Source organism: Numenius arquata, chromosome 4 (genome assembly GCF_964106895.1).
Source record: "Numenius arquata chromosome 4, bNumArq3.hap1.1, whole genome shotgun sequence".
NCBI lineage: Eukaryota > Metazoa > Chordata > Aves > Charadriiformes > Scolopacidae > Numenius > Numenius arquata.
In genome coordinates, this window is record NC_133579.1 from 33,123,267 (window position 1) to 33,143,075 (window position 19,809).

The window sequence follows — 19,809 nt, forward strand, 5'->3', positions numbered from 1 at the left end:
TTTTTACAATGAGGGAGGTGAAACACTGGATCAAGTTGCCCAGAGAGGTGGTAGATGCCCCATGCCTGGAAACATTCCAGGTTATGTTGGACAGGGCTCTGAGCAACATGATCTAGTTGAAGATGTCTCTGCTCATTGGAGGGGAGGTTTGACTAGATGACTTTTAAAGGTCCCTTCCAACCCAAACTCTTCTGTGATTCTATAACTCTTCTGAAGGTATACTGGGTACAAGAGGAGTTGCCAATAGTAATGGGACACTTTGGGCAGCTTAACTTAAGCTGCTGCTGTACTTAGAGTTGTATAGAGGCACTATGGGTTTATAACCTACCTGGCAGAACGCAGAGAGGCAGTAACAGCATGGCAAGGGTAGTGAAAAACACCATAGCTCATCAAATGCATGTGGTAAAAGCCGTGCAAACTGCCGAGTTATTTTGGTACAGGAACTTTTTCCTAACACTTTTCTGGGATGGCCCAAACCTTTAACTTTGAGTTAACCTGTTGCAGCCCTAGGAAGGGTTTTCTAATTACTGCCTGCTGGTTCCTTCTTTGCTGGTCGGTAAGCATCCGTCTTGTTATGGTCATCTCTAAGCGTCTGTTTTTTCCTACTCCACAAAGGAGAGCTCTTGCATTAAGGTGGTAGGAGAGGGCAGAGTTGTCATCTCTGCGAGCACAAAAATGTGTAAGTTATGATGAGACAAATTTATGGTTTGTTTCTTTTTATTTGCCTTCCGGCTTTGGAAGCTTTAAGATTTGTTCACTTTTTCAAGGGTTTGTTACCCTGAGGGTAGGAACTTACGGGATTTTGTTTGGCTTTGTTCTTAATTTAGGAGTGTGATTTTTTTTTTTTCCTGTGTTGTCATGAATCATGTTAGGACATGATTCCTTGTTTTATTTACTTTTCTAAAACAGTACTAATGCTCAAAGTGAAATGTAGCCTTTATACATATATATACCAGGTTCAAGCTTGTCAGTCTCAGGTGCCACAACAGGAACTAAACCTGGTCTAACCGTTCCTGCTAAAATTCCTGTGAATTTCCTCATTGACTTTACTGAGAGCAGGATTTGCTCCTATTTGGTTTGTATGAGCTGTATACGTGGGTTTTAATTGTTACAATGGTGTAGCAGATCAGCTTTAGGCTAATAAACTTTTTAAAGGGTGGCTTTAAACTACAATGAGGTGAAAGTAGATGTAAGCTCCGTGTGAGATGGTGCCTGTATACGTGAGCATCCCCGTGCTCTCTGCGGCTCTGGCTCTGCTCAATGGGCAGTTCTGCGTTCCCCAGGTCTGTGCCATCAGCCTCGATGTTTGTAAGGGGAAAAGGAGTGTCTTCGGTCTGAGATGAGTTTGTCTTCGCAGAAGGGAAGAAGTAATCAGTGAAAGTTTGGTAACAGTCCTGGAGCTTCTTCAGTATATTTGCTGCTAGTCCTTGAGGAGCTTTTATTGATAAGTATCTCGAATGATACAAAAAGCCGGTTTGCTATGAACTTTAACTAGGAGTAGCTAGAAATGTAGGGCACTAGTGCTTCTGTGAAAGTAAAGTCACCTTACTCATTCTGAAGCGATGGTTCAGAATGTAGCACCTACAACCCAGTGACTTCATGGCTTTTGCTTTAGCAAAATCATGTTCCGTGCTGTGATACGCAAGCTAGAACCAAGCTTTTGACATATACTATGGGAGCTCTTGACAGATATGGGACTATAAGAATATTCTCATCTTCTTTTTAAATAGCATACACCTCTTGCTGATGCTCTGGTATTGCACCGTCTCTCCCGCTCACCAGAAGTTGCAGTTCTCCGTCTGCCCTCAGGCAATAGTCCTTACTACCTGTGTTGTTCACTTTCTCTAATTTAGATGTTTTTGTAAGATCTTAAAGTAATGTTCTTCTAAGTTTTAACAAAGTAGTATGAAGCAGAAATGATTTCTACACTGTAAGAAGTCTAGCAGGTGACTTTATATAATTCAGCTAAACTTCTTGAGAATGTTGTGAAGTCTTGTCCTGGTGACCAGGCTTGAAAAGACAAATATTCTCTACAAGTCTTTTCCCTTAATAATTAAATAATAAAACAACTCCCTAATGATTTGCCCCAAATCCAGCTGCAAGTAGGTGGCTCTTACTGAGCCACTTACTGTACTGGGACCAGACTTGCCTGACATTTGAAGGTTGTGTGAGCCTCATGGTGGAGAGGCTGCTGATAGAGAGTGACCGTACATATGGACTGATGTGCTTAGTAATTAAAAAATAATCTTTATTATAACTTAAATGTGATAGGAAACATGGTGAGTACAAATGCCACAAAACTAAAAGCAAAAAACGAATTAAAAAAAAAAGCAGAAGTCAGTACAAAAGGACACCTTGGAAGAATTCAGCTGATGGGACAGGCATGGTATAAAAACCATAATGTGGTTATTTCACCTTCTGCAAAAAGAATCTATATCCCTCAGTAAACAACTAAGCATTTTGAACTGTACAAAATGTACTTTTTTAATTAAAGGAAGAATATATATATTTATAAATATACAGATATGTACATTGTTGTAACATTCACAGTAAAAAAACCAAAACAAAACGACCCCTGCCTGCCAATGTGTTTGGGGCAGGAGGCTTCCTTTTGATGTGAATTGTTTTCTATTGCAGTCTTTTCTATGTAGTCTATGCAAATTTGGATACTTTAATTGACATCTAAATAGCATTTCATGCATAATGAACACAGTACAGGAACACTCCTCTGTTAAACTCTATTCACCTCCTCTGTTAACTTAAGGCTTGTAATCAGCAGCTTGAAGCACTGGCTGTCTTTCATCCTTGCAGGGAGGGGGGGAACGCACTCATTTCACCCTCTGCTTATTACTGCCCCCGAGCTCCACTTTAGTTTGTTCTAGTTCTTTATATTGAAATCGCTCTATAGAAGCTATGATCCACTAATTAGAGTGTATGAAATCCAATCCTGCCTGCAACTTAGAGGACCAAATGGCTTTGGGGACTCGTGCAATTAGCTGTATTCACTCCTTCTCGGAATAAATAAATGCACTTTACCTTTTCATTTAGTTTCTAGAAACCTACGTGATTGTTTGATCCCCCTCACAAATCTCTGGATTAATGATGGCTCATTGCTGGAGGGGAAGAGAAAGGAAATAAAAGACCAGCGGAGGCATTTAGAATGAGTCACCAAAATGACACCTCCCAGGGTTTACATCACGCTGTTTCTGGAGGCAAAACTTGAAGAAACTTGCTCTGTGTTTCATTACTGAGAACAGTGTTCTCGCCAAGTGGTGTTCCCTGCTGCTGGAGTGTTGCTGGAGACACTGCATGGCAGCAGATGCTCAGCTCGGGGTTGAAGAGACAGCTTCTTTGCAGTCCTGCTCAGGTGGCCTCCTACTTGTCCTTGCTAAGATACAGTATCGCACGTTTCAAGCTTCCACAACAACTTCAAGGAAGTAAATGTAATAGTAAAATATATGAAGATGCCAAATTCTAACAACTCACAGAAGTTTGAGGCTGAATAACTGCAATTACATTAACTGTTACAAATCAAAGTATTGTTCCTCGGTGTCCAACTGTTCCATCATGAGCTGCAAAGAGGAGCCAATAGGAACTCTTTAGCTGGATTTTAGGTTTTGCTTTTCCTTAAAAAGTCTGTAAATTGTTACATTTTGGGACATTTTCATAGAACTCTTCAAAGTCGTCTTTTTGCTCCCCACGCTGAAGTGCAGCTCCATCCTACTTTAATGACTGCTAAATGTAGCCAGGTTCTTTCCACCTAAAAAGCTGTGGCGGCTTCAGTTCCACGGCGGCTTCCGACTTTAACAAATTCTCGGGGAAATTTGTCTAGCTGTTCATATGCCAGTCTCCCATCCTCACCTGAATGCAAAATGTTAAAGCATAATAATGTATTATATCACTGCCCTACAACATTTCAAATACTGGATTCTCTGCTGTTAGAAAATATCAATCTGCTGGTAACTTCTTCCTCTTCTTAAAATTTATCTTTATGAAAGCAACTTCAGAAATTACTTGGAAAAATTAAGCGTATTCTGAATGTTCTTTTTTTTTTTCCCCTCCTGTAATTTGCTGGTTTTATCTAGAGCCAAACAGAAGCAGACATGGCTTGTATGATTAGATGACAGCATCTGTACACTTGTCTTACTAAATGACCTATGGTGCGCGTCAAGGTCTCAGCTGCTGCTGGGATACACTCAAGGCACGTGTTCATACTTTGGACAATATAAAGTTTATCCACTTCTCGCTTCCTGGCACTTTAAAGAAGCAAGTCTAGCCACATCTTTACTTATATCTCCCTGGAAAAGAGGAAGTAGTATGTTTGCTAAATTTAACTAGTTGTGTCTCAAACCCTTTTCTCTTAGATACTGTCATCTATATGCACCTGAAAATAGGATTGAGCCTTGAATGTTGAATTGACCATTAGGAACCAAGATCATCTCTGTATGTCATCTAGAAGAATAGCAGTGCAATCTCCCTGCGTTTTCCAAAGTGTCCCCAGGCTAGTTGTTTTATAACCTGAGCAATAACACGTCCAACAGCAGAGTGAATTCCTGCTGAACTGGTGAATGGAAGGAGAGTAAATTTGATGAGTTTGCATAACTAAAATCACAGATAGCCCCATGGAGTCGAAATTCATGCCTAGCCTGAAGGCCAGAAAAATACAATTTTCCTGTGCCACTTAAATACTGGTGCCCTGAGACTGTGCAGCCCCACTTGCAGTCACACACTACTACACAGCAAGATTACAGGTTAACAAACAGGGTATCTCTCGTCTCAAGGACAAATGAGGGTCAATGCCAGGTGCCGGAGGTCCTGTGCGAAGGAGGACTTGCAGGCTAGGGTCTGTCCAAATAAGCATATAAAGATAATTTAGATTCAATGAACACTTGGCAGTGCTAATGGCACTTGAGCACGTGATAATGGCACTACAGGGGTGATAGGAGGGGGTCCCCAAGAGGAGGGTGTATGAGGCGCAGCAGGCTGTGTGCCTGTCCTGCCTCCTCAAGGCTGCTTCGTTTTCAAATCCATTACAAATTATTTCTGTTGATTTCTCCTTTGTTTTTTTCCTTTTCTACTTCCCCCTGCAGGCTCTCATGCAATTCAGTTTCTCTTTGGTCCACTTCCATAATTTTCAAAATGAATATAACTATTCCTATATATATATTCATATATATAGGAATATATATTTTCTAATGTCTTTTGAGTGTCTAGGTATCTAGGTATAAAGTTTTGTTTCACTCAAGAGTCTCGCATTTGTATAACTCAGATGTCTTACATGTCTGTTAAAAAATAAAATTAAATACTGCTTTAAAACAGGCAACTCACCAAGTGAGAGCAGGGTTTCGGATGCCACTTTTCTGATCTCTTCATTGTCAGACTGGCAGAGCGTGACCAGCATTTTAATACTCTCAGCAGCCTGGGAAGTGCAAAAAGAACCACGTGAGCACCACACAGTACACTCTGGTTTCATTTCACAGCTTTGTGTGGAAATAATGACCATCCTCTGCATTGCCCTTCCTACTCCAAGGGGAGGGCTTTGGTGGAGACACAGGGAATGGGGTTTCCCTGAGGGGAAGCATCCAGGAGAAGGCATATTTTCTGCTGTCAGTGTGGGCCTTTTCTAATTTTCCTACCCTATGTGCCGTACACATATATCTGGCTGACGAGCTACAGTGGCCACTTCTGCTGTAGGCTGGGTGATGGGCCATGGGACAAGGCCACCAAAGTGCCAAGGTGAGGGTGCGGCAGGGAGATGAACGGGAGACAGGCATGAAGGGAATAAGTTTCACACTAAGCATGTCAAACCTGTAGGTCTGAGAAGGCCGTTCTCACCAGCCAAACTGTGCCTACAGGGAGACGTTGGCTGGCCAGCCCACTCACTCCACCGCAAGCTCCTCACCAACACCTGTGCCCACCAACATGCCCACACTTTCACCTTGCCTGTTCTGTTTTGGGAAGAAAGCAAGGAATAATCCTGTTCTGCTCTGCTACAAAAACGTCAGGCCTTTGGGGACAGCAGGTGTCATAGTGTCTCTGGCAGGCTATTTAATACGACAAGGGAGATGAATGAAAGGAAGGGCAGGCGCTGCCTCAGCGTGACACATGGAAAAGGTGCTGAGCCAGAGTCAGTATTTGCATGAGCCCTGTCAATCTGAGGGGCACAGGCCTGCTCTACGATGCTCTGAATGAGGGCTTAGCTACCAGAGCCACGAAATCTCACCACCTCACCTTCAACATGGTCGCTTGTGCTTGACTTGGGCCAAGACTGTGCTGGGTGCACACTGGTGACTACAGCTTGAATGCTTGTGAGTGATGGGTTCACAGCAACACAGAGCTTGCTGTGATGTGCAAAACCTCCCAGAGGTTCATAGTGGGACATTGTGCAGCTAACATGGTTTGATGTGGATGTTGCTGCCATCAGGTTAGCTCACCAACAGCCACTGATTCATTCTAGCATTCCCATCTCTGAAATAATATCATAGAATCATAGAATGGCTAGAGTTGGAAAGGACCTTAAAGATCATCTAGTTCCAACCCCCCTGCCATGGGCAGGGACACCTCTCACTAGAGGTGTCTCTATCTTCCAGAAAGACTTCAACTTTTTTCTTTGAAGATCCCAAATGATGATACTTCCCCTCAGTAGTTTTTTTTTCTCCAGCAATTGCCATTCTCACTATTCAAGACGCACTGGAGCCACACTGCTCAAGTTAAATGTGTCTAGTTCCAGTTCCCACCACTGGTTCCTAGCCTGCCTTTTCCTGAGAGAACAAAAACTCCACTGCACCCTGCATGCAGCAGAGGTGTAATGCCCCTCACCGTTGCCTCTCAGGGATGCCTGCTAGCATCTCATTCAAGGGAAAACAGCTTTTTCATATTTAAACAGTACTGGATCATGTATTGGATGGTATCAGTTCTGTCTGGGATGAAGTTACGTTTTAGAGTTGTCTTCTTCAGGGGACAGTTTTGAGGGAGAAATAGTCAGTCTGCGGTGGGTCTGTCTCATGGAACATGCTTTTTTCCCCAGTATCCTGTACCAGTTGGGCTTGGGCGGCTGCTGTTTCCCATGGCGCAAAAAAAACAGCCCAAGAAAAAGTCCATTTTTTCTTCCTGTCATGGGAGGGAATGCAGAAATAGTACTATATGCTAGCTGAAGCAGTAGTGCCCAGATGTACCAGTTACTTGTCACAAAACCAGCTGTGACCTGCCTCTCCTTTTCTACCGCAGCAACCCACATGCATTAGATCTAATTTTATCCGGGGAAAGGATTTTTTTTCCCCTCTCAGTCAGTACTCTATGGATGAATATTTTTTTTTCTTTGTGATGTAGAAGTAAGTCTCCTAAAGTCAATATGAGAGGGAGGAAAAGATGGTATGCAAAAGATAAACTTTGTCATTGTCACAAGGCCCAGCTATTTTTGCAATGAAGCTTCTAAACTGTTCCCAAACAGCACGGTATCTGTAAAAGGATGCAGTGCAGCAATGCAAAACAAAAACACCATTGCTGCTGCTATTGCATATTTCTGTTTGTTGTTTGTAGCTATCACATGTCCTTTCTTTAAAGTAATGCCAAGTGCCACAGTGAATTCCTTGTCTCTTACCTTGAGGTATCTTAGAGCCAAGCAAGCTGCTTTTTGCAGCTGGAGGTTGGGCTGGGTTAGTGCTTCACAGTAATAAATCAAGGCCTGAAAACAGATAAAGAAGAGTAGCGATGAAAATTCTGGTGCCTGTGTGGAGCAGAAGGGTGGAGCGAGGAGGCACTGCTACCCTACTTAAGGGAAGGGAATTGCAGCCCGCCTCCCGGACAGTGAGCCCGTGGGATGCAGACGCACAGCCCCTGCTACGTGGTGGTAATGTGGTGGGATAATTCCCCGCAGCAGATCCAGGCCAGGCCACGAGTTATAGCTTAGTAGTCTCAGGCCAGCTTTTGTTGAGGAAAAGTTCACCTTAAAGTGAGAAGCACGATCTGGCACCCTTGAGGGCCTTTCTGCATAATTCACCAAAGAGCTTTCAATGGGCCTCGGAGACTAAATAGCTCAAGAGCTGACCCTTGAGATGGTCCCTCTCATGTAGGGATAGTAATGAACAGGCTGGGATGGACCCCAGGGGGACTGCAAATAACTATTACAGGCTTAGCATGAGCTGCTAGACCAGTTTATTGCTTGGCCCTAGAAATTAGTAGCTACTGCTGAGCAAACAAAACCAGTGTGAGCAGCAAATCTCAGTGGCAGTCGGCTGCACAATGAACTCATCTGCAGCATAAAGCTGCATAATGCCTTTATACAAGGCACCCCGTGGTCCTTCCTGCAGGCAGTGAACCAGGTATCAGCTACGCACGCCTGTTCCAGGAGGTGGCTGTATTTCCCCTGAGATGCTGCCTCCATGAAGCTGGGGATGGAGAAGGATGGTATGAGATACCAAGAGGCTGCCAAAATGGAAGATGAAGTGGGAGGGCAAACAAGGAAGGGACTGGATCGACAGAGAAGAGCAGCAAAGAGCAAGCTCCTTCTTCTTGTCCCTCTGCCTTCCTTCTGCCTCTCTTCCTCTTCCAACTGCCTTTTCTTTCACTCTCTCCTGACAGGGAACAAGAAGGATAGTAGGGAAAGATCTGCCATGAAAGGGGAGAAGCCAACCCCTAATTTCTTCTTACTGCTTTTCTCCCTTCTCTTCAATTTCTGTGTTTAATCTGGCCCTGCTCATTGCCTCTGGTATCTGTGATGATAGACTCAAATCTTAGATCTCACAGCCGAGCTGTGTTCTCCCAAGGCAGCCCATCCCCTCCAGAAATTGTGGGAAGTCCCACAGATGCCAGCCTCCTTTCAGAAAAAAATAAAAATCTCAGACCTACGTCTTCGCGTGTTGGTGATGCTGGGGACTGTTGCCTTGAAGCCTTGGACTGAAGCCAAGCCTGAGAGATGCCAGCAGAATTGCTGAAGTGTGGAAGATAACTGGAGAGCACAGCACTCAGTAAGTATTTGCAGAGTTTGGGTTAGTACCTGTTTAGTGTAATGACAGGTAGAAACAGGCTGGCAGAACGACAGAAACAGACTTGCATATTTGCAGGAAAATTAGACAGGAAATCCCTCTGGATCAGCTTAAATGAAGCTTGGAGCAATTGTTTTATATGCATAGACATTTGAAACACACAGGCAGAAAAAATGTCATGATGATACAGGTCTCTTATGCGACAGGTGATTTTCTGCCACTTACCTTCTCCCTGAAGTGCGTGTTTTCTGCAGTAGCTGTCAGAAGTGATGCCACCGTCTCACTGACTTCATTTTTATTTTCATTGAGAAGTAAAGCCAAAGCTCTCAAAACTTCTTGCTGTGGCGGAAGGTTATTGGAGTTTATTTTGGCCACATTTTGCTGCAGTTTTCCATCTTTCACTGACTGCAGCACCTGAACCACAGAGGCTGGAAGTGCAAGAGGAAGGCACATATTTTACATATTTTATCCTCTCGATATTTCAGATTGCTCCTTTCCCTGCTAGCAATCCTCAATTTTTACTATGCACACAAAGAACATGAAAAATCCCCACCTGAGCAATTGCTATGGATATGTGGTGTGTCTGCATTGGTAATTGTCTGGGCTTTAAGTTAGGCCAGTTTCTCAGATGTTCTTCTAAAGGAAGAGATGAGTAGATGGGCTAGGTGGGACACTGTGGCACTTACACCTACCCAGAGTTAAGGGCCTAACTGTCAAATCTTCACTTGCTGCTGGAAGATGTAAATCCTCCTTATCACAAGTGAAACGCAACATTGTCAGTGTATTGCCTTCCAGGGCATCTTTGTGAGAGCTTGTCCCAGGCAGATTGATGTCTGCCACCAAGAGCCAGGGCTAATGTGTTTCAGAGGTGAGCTGAAATGCCTTTTTCCTGCCATGTTTTTGAGCAAAAGCTCCCTGGTATGCCCAAATAAAAATGGAAACTAGGCAAGGTTCTTCAAACTCCCTCTCAAATACTGAAGAAGAAAACTTGGGTTGCCAGGGACTGCCATCTAGCACCCTCTGTGGAGCATCTTCTTCTCTCTTTAGCTCTGGGTGGCAGAGCCTGCCAGACACTGAGGTGGGTGCTGTAATCCCTTGGCTCATGAGCAGAGCTCAGCACTTCAGAAGATCTCTCCATAAAGGCTGATAAAAGACTGGAATGTCATCCAAGCTGTGAGCAAAGAAAACTTCCCAGACCGTGGGGCTAGCCCACCACCATCAGCCATTTCCTAAAAACTAACTCTTTCATCATATTTTTTTCCCATTTGAAAATGGAAGTGGAAATAGAAATGACTGAGGGTCTATCTACATCAGCTCCTTTCTCTTGATGTGTACTACTGTTCAGGTGCATTCAGACTTAGCATTCAAGGCACTTTTTTGTCTCCTTTCCCCTCTTCTTTTGTAAAATCAGCCTTAGGGCTGAATTGGTTTGTGCTGAGGGCTGAAGGACACTGATGTACTCCCCTGTTAGCCACCAGAATTTATATACTCTACCTTCTTTTGCAAGCTGCAGCAAATAGCTTCCAAGGTCATTAACACTGTGGCTGGCAAAATAGTTGTAATACTGAAAGACGGTAATGATCTCAGAGGACATGCTGGAGTAGAGGACAGGCTCTGTCCGGTCCAGGATCTGAGACACCAGGATTCTGAAGACTGCAGGGAGCCATGGAGAAAGGGACACGTTAGTGAGAGTAAAAGCTGCTGGCAGAATGCTGCAATGCTCTTCAAAGCCAGAAAGAACTGTATTTGCAAAGTCAGGTACTTCCCAATGTTTCTACCCTCAACTGCGGTTAGGTTAGAAGCCAGACAGGCAGAAGGTCTGTCTAGGTCCAATCACCAGAGGATATCTTTCTAAGAATGAACCTCTGCCTGTTTATGGATGGCTCATGGAGTTTCTTATCCAATAAAGCATCCCTTCTACCCAAATGATGTCCTGAATCACTAAATACATATGCACACACAGAGGCAGGGTTTGGCTTTGCTTGTCTTTATGTTCCTGCATGAGCATGTGGCACGCAGAAAGCTAGTCTGAGGCACTGTCTGTGAGAGCTGTAGCATGGACCAAGAAGGAAAACACTGCCCTGGGTAGGAGAAGGTAACCCTTCTCCCCTACACCTGAGAAGTCACCCTACATCTCCATTCTGTCCCAGGGAGAGCTAGTCAGTATAGCTGGAGTCTGAGATGTGTCACATCCCACTTCAAATAGGAACCTATGTTCAGATAGACTCCCTTGGATGTGTATGAATTTCATCCCAGTGCACTGTAATGGGGCATGGACATTATATAGATGAATAAAATTAAGTGCAAGGATTCCTACTTCACTTACAAACCTGTATTTGGGAACAGTCTTCCTTTCCAATTAGCTCATAAACCTTAAAACAGTATTTTCTTTTCTGCTGACCTCTCTTTTTTCTCCTATTCTGATCTGATTATTTTTGGCCAAAACTCTTTCAAGAGTTGTAGCATTAGTTTTCAAATGAGATCTTGGAGCTGTGGTCAAACAGACCTTCAAGGGATTGGAAAACAAAGCAAGGAAGGTTGAGTAAAACCCAGTACACAGCTGTTCTCCATTTTGATGACCGACACAATTTTTTTGCAGCACTTGGTACCTGTTTCTGCAAGTCCTGGGCACTCCTCATTCACAGTGGTAGCAAAATTCATGTCCAACTGCTTCATCATCTTGTCTGCAGACGTGTGATACACTCCTGAAGGGCCAGTACACTTCATCCAGAAAGCCAGCAGCGACAGCTTCTTGTGGAACTCTGGAATTGCTGGAGGAGAAGACAAAATGAACGACGAAACAAAGCTGTGCTGGACACATTGACTTCCAGAAAAACGAGATGGTAAGAGTGGAGGAAATCTCACCCCAGCCCACTGATGGACAGCTACTGTTTGGTGGGTCACCCCATGCTATTACCTTCCCAGAGCATGATCATGGGATCATCCCAAGTTTGTAACATGTTTTTTCTGTTTCCCATGGTAGGATGTGAGAAAATTTGCTCCTGATCCAGTCCTGGGCACTGATGTCTCATCCTTTTAAATACCACAAAATACTAGGAGTGCACCACAAATGGTCTGCACAAGACCGGTTCCTGTCCTAGCACTGCTTGGGTGCTACCCTAGCCTTGGGTAAGTCACTCAATTTTGCCTCAGTTTTCTCATGAACAAAGTAAATACAATATGTTCTATTTACCTATCCTGCCAGAGTGCTCATGAGGGTGAGTAACTATGTGTTTGTCAAACTCTTCCAAGGTATTAAAACAGATGCAACAACAAGAAAAATAACTAAATAATTCTCCATCTGGATGACTAAAAATGAAATGGATAAAATGTCTAAGGAGTTGTAGGATCTGCCTCTGATAGTATGAGGCAGATCCTGCCCTTCCTCAGGAAAGAGAGGTGGAGGAAGAATTTGGGTCTTCAGAGGTGGCAGCATCCCCACTCCACCACAGCAATGACCTCTGTCCATCTTCTGCACATCAGGGAGGGTAAGAAGTCTTTTCTCTTCTCACCTGCTTACTTCTGGATACTAGCGCTGAAGATTGAATAAGGCCCCTGACCTGTTGCAGTGACTGCTGCACCTGCTGGTAACTGTGAGTCAGCCCCTACTATGGTGGCATCTCCTGCAGTGACGGTGAGCTCTGCACAGAAATTATTTCAGCAGGAACGCATGCCCAAACAAATGCTTTTCAGAAGGAAACCCCCTAAGTTGTCTCTTACCATCAGTAAGGGAGGTGATGTTTCCCAAGTTCTCAGTGCTGATCTCTGCAATATTCTCCATCACGAGGATCTGCCTGGACAGCTTATCCAGGAGGTCTCTTGCCACAAATGGTGTTTTACTGGAGAACACAATTTGCTGGTGAAGACAAATGGGAAGAGAGGAAAAGGAGTCATTGAACAAAAAAAAACCACAGAAAAAACCAAACAACTCCAAAACACCTGGCACCTGAAGAAGTGCAATGGCAAATTCATTGCCTGGAACCATTGGATCTCCTTAACTTCAAAAGTTTTTTGTCTCTGAGTATTTTATGGTCGTGATTGATAGGCATTGTTGCTTATATCTTTAACATCTACATCCAGATGCAGGCACTTGAGTATCCTAGCATCCATTTGCATATATAATTTCTAATTTACATGCTTTGTGAAGCTAAAGGAATCCATCATCATAAGCCTTAAAGCCAGAAAAGAATACTTGTCTCACTTCCGCATAACATAGGCCGTGGACTTTCAGGACATACCTGCCTGGAGGCAGATACAGGTTGCTCTTCCTCTACACCGTTTCAGCTCTGATCAACTAACCAGGTGCCTTTATTAATTTCATACTTTTGCCTTGCTAATCCTCCCTGCTGCTGACATCTGCATTTTCTTCAGGAGTCCACATAAACATTGTTCATATCAAATCTGCTCCGTGTGTGGACATAGTTCAAGCTTGCCTCCCCCAGCTGTATATTTACCATGTACACAAAACCCTCCCTTTTTCTCATACTTGGTAGAGTGTCCAGCTCAGCACTAAGAAAGCTGGAATCAGGCTCACTCTGTATTGCTTCAGTGGACCTTTGGGAAAATAAAGCTAATTATATCTAAGATGGAAGAGTCGAATAATTGTGAAGAGGAAGTTGCAGTATGTTTTGATTCATCAGGAAAACCCTGATGCCCTTCCTTGCTGGAGGTTTAAAACGACATTTGCTGTGCTTGGGATCTGAAAAAAAAAACCTCTAAAAGGTTGTGCTAGTTTTGAGCACAAACAGACAATTTTGATGTCCCAGAGGGGCTGCCAGGCACTGCCTTCCCCGTGTGTGTTGCAGACAATCTCTCCACCTCACATGCAGAAATGCATTTCTGCTCTTGAACATCACAGCTGTGTCTGGGGCTCGGTTAAACGGTGGGGTAACGGGCTTCTGTTTTATCTCTGAAGACATGGGCTGTCTTAACCGGAGCACCAATGTCATTGAGGACCTCTCAGCAAAGCCAGCAGATGTTGGTAACCCAGAGCATGGGTTGCCCCTGTCATCTGTTGTGTCACCCGTCAGCTCTGCTGGGTGGCACCTGCAAAGTGCCCCGAGGTTTGCAGGTCAGGTCTGCTCTCAGAGGGGTGAGGAATGGAAACGATGGAGGCTTTTCTGGTTACCTTCACCACAGCATGGTGGCTGTCCCAGCCCTGCGCTCCCACTGCCTCCCAGGAGCAACACTGACCTGGTCCTGCCCCATGTTGATGGCCCACCAGTGCCCGCTGGGAAAATTTTAAAATATATGCCCCAAAAAGAGCTGGGCCCGGTACCTGAATGAGCTGCGTGCAATACTGCAAGTGCTTAACTATGGTTATATCGAGGCTGTCGTTCCCTGTGGTCAGGGGCAGAGGGCTGCCGGCCACGCTGGTGCCCACACCTGTGTCCTCGGTGAGAGCTTCGCTCAGGTGGCCTCTGGCTTCTGGGTGCTCTGTCCTGTAACTGGGGAGGGATGAGGGAGGGAGGTCAGTGCAGGGCCAACCAACACTGCCACAGCAGACACACACACACACACACAGAGCTCACTCAGGGCAACGAGCAACGAGCACAGCAGAAAAGCTGGAAGCAGCCAGAAACCTCAGGATGAACACATCATATCGCAAAGGAGCAGTGCTGCCCTGGATGGGGCTGGAAGGGCTGTACCCAGCGAGGGGAGAGCTCTCCATCCCGTGGCTGGTTTGCCTGGAGTGATGCGATGCCCTTGCCAGCAAACCTTTCCAACCCGTGGTTACTGTCCCTTGGTGGCAACAGATTTCTCCCATCTGTTGGAGAATCATCTCCCCAGTTGCTCTGGATTGAGCACCATGACAATTCGTGTCATCCCAGGCACCGAGCTGCTAAGAACAGCCCTGCGCCTTCGGTGTCCTCCTGCTGCCAAATTTAATGCTCATTGCAGGAGGAAAAGAAAGCCACTGCTGGAGTAAGAGACATGATGCTTTCATACGCTGTTTTAGGCACAATGTGTACAGCTTGCTTTGCCAATTGTTTCTGTAAGAGCGTAAAGCTAGTCTCACTGTGTTTTAAATCATTATTTCCAATGTTGCCCTGTTGCACAAATGGTCCTCCCTGTGTTTAAATGCAAAGCCCGAGGTCAGTCCCCAGATGGCAAATGCAATTGGCTGCAAGTTCAGAAGTTTCAACACTTGCAATCTTTACACTGAGTCACACGCTTACACATCTGAAAATGGAAACAAGAAGCTACACTGTCCAAGGGTGAGCCAGAGGGGAAAAAATGAAATTTTAACTTCTATTTTAACTTAAAAGATTTTAGCTGCTTTCTAAGTTAGCTTATAACTAACTTAATTTTTGCTGCTTAAGTTAAATTTATGCTAAAGTGCCTGGTTAAAGCCAGATCTTAAATCAACACAGACTGAACTGAGCTCAGAGTGCCAGATTAGCAAGCAACACATTTTTCCGAGTTTTTTTTCCCCCACCAAGTCTTATTCTGGAAAGAGGATACGCAGTGACATTTTGGGACCTGAATGGTGGTTGCTTGTTGGTACTCAAAATTGTTTTAAACAGGCCACAATAAGCTGTGAGATGTATAGCTCCCTGGTTGGAAAGCGTGGGGTCCTAGGGAACCATGTTCTTTTCTTTTTTCCCAGCTTCAGTGCCACTTATGTGCCTGCTGGGCATCATGTCGGCTCAGAGGATGCAAACAGGATTTTAGGATCTAATGATTGAAACACAGCATCTTAAGGTCACACGACAATGGCAGACCACGGCACAAACACCACAGCTTTTCTTTTTTTTTTTTTTTCCCCTTTTTTTTTTTCCTCAGAAAGACCAAAAGTGATGAAAGAAGGGCAGGTAACACACAGGGCCATGAACAGAGCACCAGTCATCACTCTTAGATTCCAAAGGAAACCTACACCATGCTGCTTAAATCTGGCCCTGTGTTACTGTTATTGACAAGCTTAATCCACTGCAAAGACTCATTCGGCTAGAGAGAAAAGACAAAGGGAGGGGGGGAAAAACCACAGAGGAATTAGTAATTACATCCAAGGAAAGCCAGGTCCAAACCTATGTCAAGGAAGAGGCTCTGCCAGTATTGATGTCAGCTTAATTTAATTTACCCTTCTTCTCTGGAGGACAGATTGAGCATATTTGAACAGGAAAAAAATGATCCTGGAAGCTAAGATTTTGTATGCAGCAGCCACAGGGAACCCTTTGACCCTATAAACTTATGAAGGATTAGTCAGTCTTCCTTGAATAATGTGTGCACCGGGATCCCCTCTTAGCAACAAAGAGCTAGGGTATCAGTTTGGCGTAAGCACAGCTGGCAGTTACTTCAAACTTACCTATTCTTCTCAATCTCAGTATCTGAAAATACTGAGTCTGCACCTCCTCCACCATTACAAACCTCCACACCACCACCATCCTCATCATCAAAGTCAGAGGTGTTCAGGAAATCAAAGCTTTCTAAAGCACTTTCAACTGTTAGACTTAAACTGGAGGACCTGCTTCGGCTTACTGCTGGCTTGCACTGCAAAGGCAGAACGAACCAATGAAAACCCCAGATATTAGCTACTACTGAAAGAAAAGAAAAAAAAAGGATAAAGCTTAAAACTTTCAAATTCTTCATTTTATTTTTAAAACTTCATTTTATTGAGTGTTTCATTTCAAACCTTCATATTCATAGCATATACAATCAAAGCCTGAGAACTGGAAAAACACTTCCATTCCTCCTCCCCCTCCATTCTACCCCCTCTCTTCCCCAAAGGAAAACCCTGAAAGGCAAAATTCAATGTGTTTTATAGAAATGAGAAGTATATCTTGAATCCAAGTGACGCAGCTTTCAGCATCTTCCGAAAGGAGAGATGGCAATTAATGCACTGGAAGTTGAAAGGGAAAGGCACATCCTGTAATTGCTGTTCTAGCTACAGAAGCCAATTTATACATATCCAATGGCACTATCGGATTTATTCCAGATGTAAATCCAATGGACCGTAGCCAGGAATGAATCTGGTCCCGTATCTGCAGATTTATTCATGGGATGAGAGGACTTTTGTGGTCTTTGAAGCCACATGGCTCATCAAGGAAAAGCCAATCAGGCACTGGATTCCTCCGTGGCACAGCAAGGTAGAATTGTAGCTCAGGAATTAACGGTGCTAGAGAGGGGGGAAGCCATCCCATCTCACTGCTGGGAGAAATGCAATGGAAACCTTGCTGTTGCTGCAGGAAGTATCAAAGGCCCTGGTCCCATGTGGTGATTCATCCAGACATGCTCATAGATTTGCTTCCAGGGTCACCTTGCAGGATCAGATGTGGCTTGAGAGATCACCTCTGTTGGTTTGTACAATGGCTTCAACACCTTTAGCACTACATGATTATTTGATCAGAAACAGCCAGGAACCACCGGTGCCATTACACAAGTTGTATCTTCCAGTCACAGGCAGAAGCCAGGACTTTGTCTCAGCTTGAAGAACGAAACGCATTGCCCTCTGAGTTCAGACTCATCACCAGCTCCTCTGGAGCTGAGGGGACTTGGAGTTCTATTTCCAATTTGTTTGCACACAATATTAATGCTGTGATGGTCGTATGTTAGCATGTACGATGCTTGACTCCTTAAATTGACTGTAATTAGCTGATCAAACTAACACTTCCCAACACATCTGTGACACAGGTGGGTGCTGGATCCTGCTTCCTCTGCAGCACCGATGGCTTTAGATACCATTTCTTTCAGGGCTGGTGGTGCAGCTTCTTCAGACAAAAGCAAACAGCAACATGTGGGCTTCTCCTTTTCCCTGTCCATTTAATATGACCAAGAGAGATTTCTTTAGCCACAGCTGGATTCCAGCTGAGCTGTTTTGCAGGGGGAGCCCAGCAGAGCTGCTGGCAATGCTGAGTGTGGGTCTGCAAGATGATCGATACATGACTCGTAGATAGAAGCAGATCTGGAAGAGGTGTCTATCTCGAGCGTGCAGGAATCCTGTTCTGCACAGGTCCATCCTCTCTCGCCCCATCCCATGTCTGTCCCTTTGTAACTTCTGATAAAAGGAGTGTAAACAAACTGTCTCCATTGTCCCTCTGCTGTTTGGATAGTTGACCTCTTTGTACAAGCTGCAGAGCAGCCACAAAGTTAAAAAATAACAGTAATGGTAACTTTGCCTGCTTGAACCTCGTCAGGCAATAGTGCAAGAAACAGGGGCTGCAGGCTGTCAAAAAAGCTCTTAACTTGGGAAAGTACCATGCAGTTAGAAAACGCCACTGGAAACAAGGATGTTAGCAAAGTTTCTTCATAAGAAGATAATGCTGAAGGATAAATGCTTCCCTCCTTCCTCCCCAGCCATGTTTTTTGAATGTTGAGGCTGAAATCACTAGCAGGCCAAGTTGCATATGAATATGAAGCATTTGAAATTGTTATTTTCCGTATACTACTCCTTGCACAGTAATGTGTCCTGAGTTATTATTCATGGGGGAGATACAAGTCACAGTGATCAGCAGTAAACATATTAACAACACACATGCAAAACCCTTTTCTTCTTTCTAATTTTGTACGTTTTCTGTCGATCCTGGTGTAATGACAGGATGTCTCCCATTTTAAAAATGGATGGGGGAAAAAGGAAAAGGCTTGGAAGAAGCCTAGGCCAAGAGGGGATGGCAGCCTTCAGCGAGACCTGTGCTTTTAAATCTCTTTGGCAATTTAGAAAATTCAGCTTCTATGGCTAAAAGGCCTGATCCTCAGATGGTGTAGTTTTGCACACGGAGTTTAGGGGTAGCATGCTAAATTACAGCCACTGAGGATGTGATCCACAGATTTCAAAGGCAGAAGGTTGGCTACAATCTGATCTCCAGTATGGCACAAGCAATGGGTTCACAAATAGGTTTTTTTTGAGAAAGGTATAATTTAATTACCCCTCTGCTATGGCACCTTTTTCTCTTTCCCCCAGGTTTCAAGCAGATTAAAAGATCCATTGCTTGAGGATTCAAGGCTATGGTAAGCACATTGCTGAGAGAAGTTTAAAAATACAACACTGTGAAAGGATGCTCAAAGCAGGAACAAATCTACTGCTACTGAGGAATTTTACTGATCTCCAAAAACCCTACTTTGATGTTTGTGAGGAAGGGGAGGAGATTCTACCCGCTCAGATTTTCTTTAGGGTAGTATTTTCTGAAAACGTACTCACTTTTAGGATGTCATCTAGATGCATAACTTCTTGGTCCAGGTCCTGAAACTCTTTATACTGCTCTTTATGTGGCTCAAGAGCTAAAAGAAGCCCCTGCAAGGCTTCTTCAATGCTTCCATCAAGATAAGACTTATATCCTTCTGATTCCCCACTAATCGATCCCTCACAGGGCAGCCTCTCCGGGGTCATGGGTGCCTCTGCTGATGTAAGCCTTTTTACCAGCTGCTTCGTGATGTTGCCCTCATAGGTATCCAGCTCCACAGGCTTGAGCTCAGAACCTTCATCCGTGTCCTGCAGGAGAGACACTGGGATGGTTGTTTCTATAAAGACGTGATCGCTCCCAGCATCAGAGGTTTTTTGGCAAACTTCAGGAGCTGGCCTTGGGGTGGCCTTGTTCTCAACCACTGCTCCCTCTCCCCGGGGCGGCAGGTCCTTTGGCTCAGCGACAGAGTCTCTGCGGGAGTCACCACTGCTGCAGTCCAGGCTTGAGCTCTTGGAGGACTTGAGAGCTCGGTGCTGGCTGGGGGTCGCAGCGATGTCAGGGCTGGAGCTGACGTGAGCAGAAGAGGACTCAGCTGAATTGGCAGGGGGCACGCGGTCTTCGTAAGGCAGGTCGCCAAAAGTGAAAGAAAGAGGCCGCTTCTCGGTGGCCACCGTTCCATTTTCAAAGACGTCATCTGGCAAATTCGA

The 19,809-nt window shown here is 44.6% G+C and overlaps 1 protein-coding gene across 2 annotated transcripts in view; it reads right to left on the minus strand.

Annotated features, from left to right (window-relative positions):
• Window positions 1–2,225: 2,225 nt before the first annotated feature.
• The window catches only part of RIPOR2 (RHO family interacting cell polarization regulator 2), a 70,754-nt gene continuing 53,170 nt past the window's right edge, over window positions 2,226–19,809 (minus strand). For both annotated transcript variants that reach the window (XM_074146372.1, XM_074146373.1), the window contains 10 exons: window positions 19,120–19,809; window positions 16,291–16,475; window positions 14,263–14,431; window positions 12,705–12,840; window positions 11,594–11,755; window positions 10,479–10,637; window positions 9,210–9,412; window positions 7,601–7,684; window positions 5,329–5,419; window positions 2,226–3,861 (listed from right to left, as the gene is read on the minus strand). In XM_074146372.1, the coding sequence (XP_074002473.1) occupies window positions 3,761–3,861; window positions 5,329–5,419; window positions 7,601–7,684; window positions 9,210–9,412; window positions 10,479–10,637; window positions 11,594–11,755; window positions 12,705–12,840; window positions 14,263–14,431; window positions 16,291–16,475; window positions 19,120–19,809 (1,980 nt within the window). In that variant the 3' untranslated portion in view covers window positions 2,226–3,760. The remainder of the gene's footprint in view (window positions 3,862–5,328; window positions 5,420–7,600; window positions 7,685–9,209; window positions 9,413–10,478; window positions 10,638–11,593; window positions 11,756–12,704; window positions 12,841–14,262; window positions 14,432–16,290; window positions 16,476–19,119) is intronic.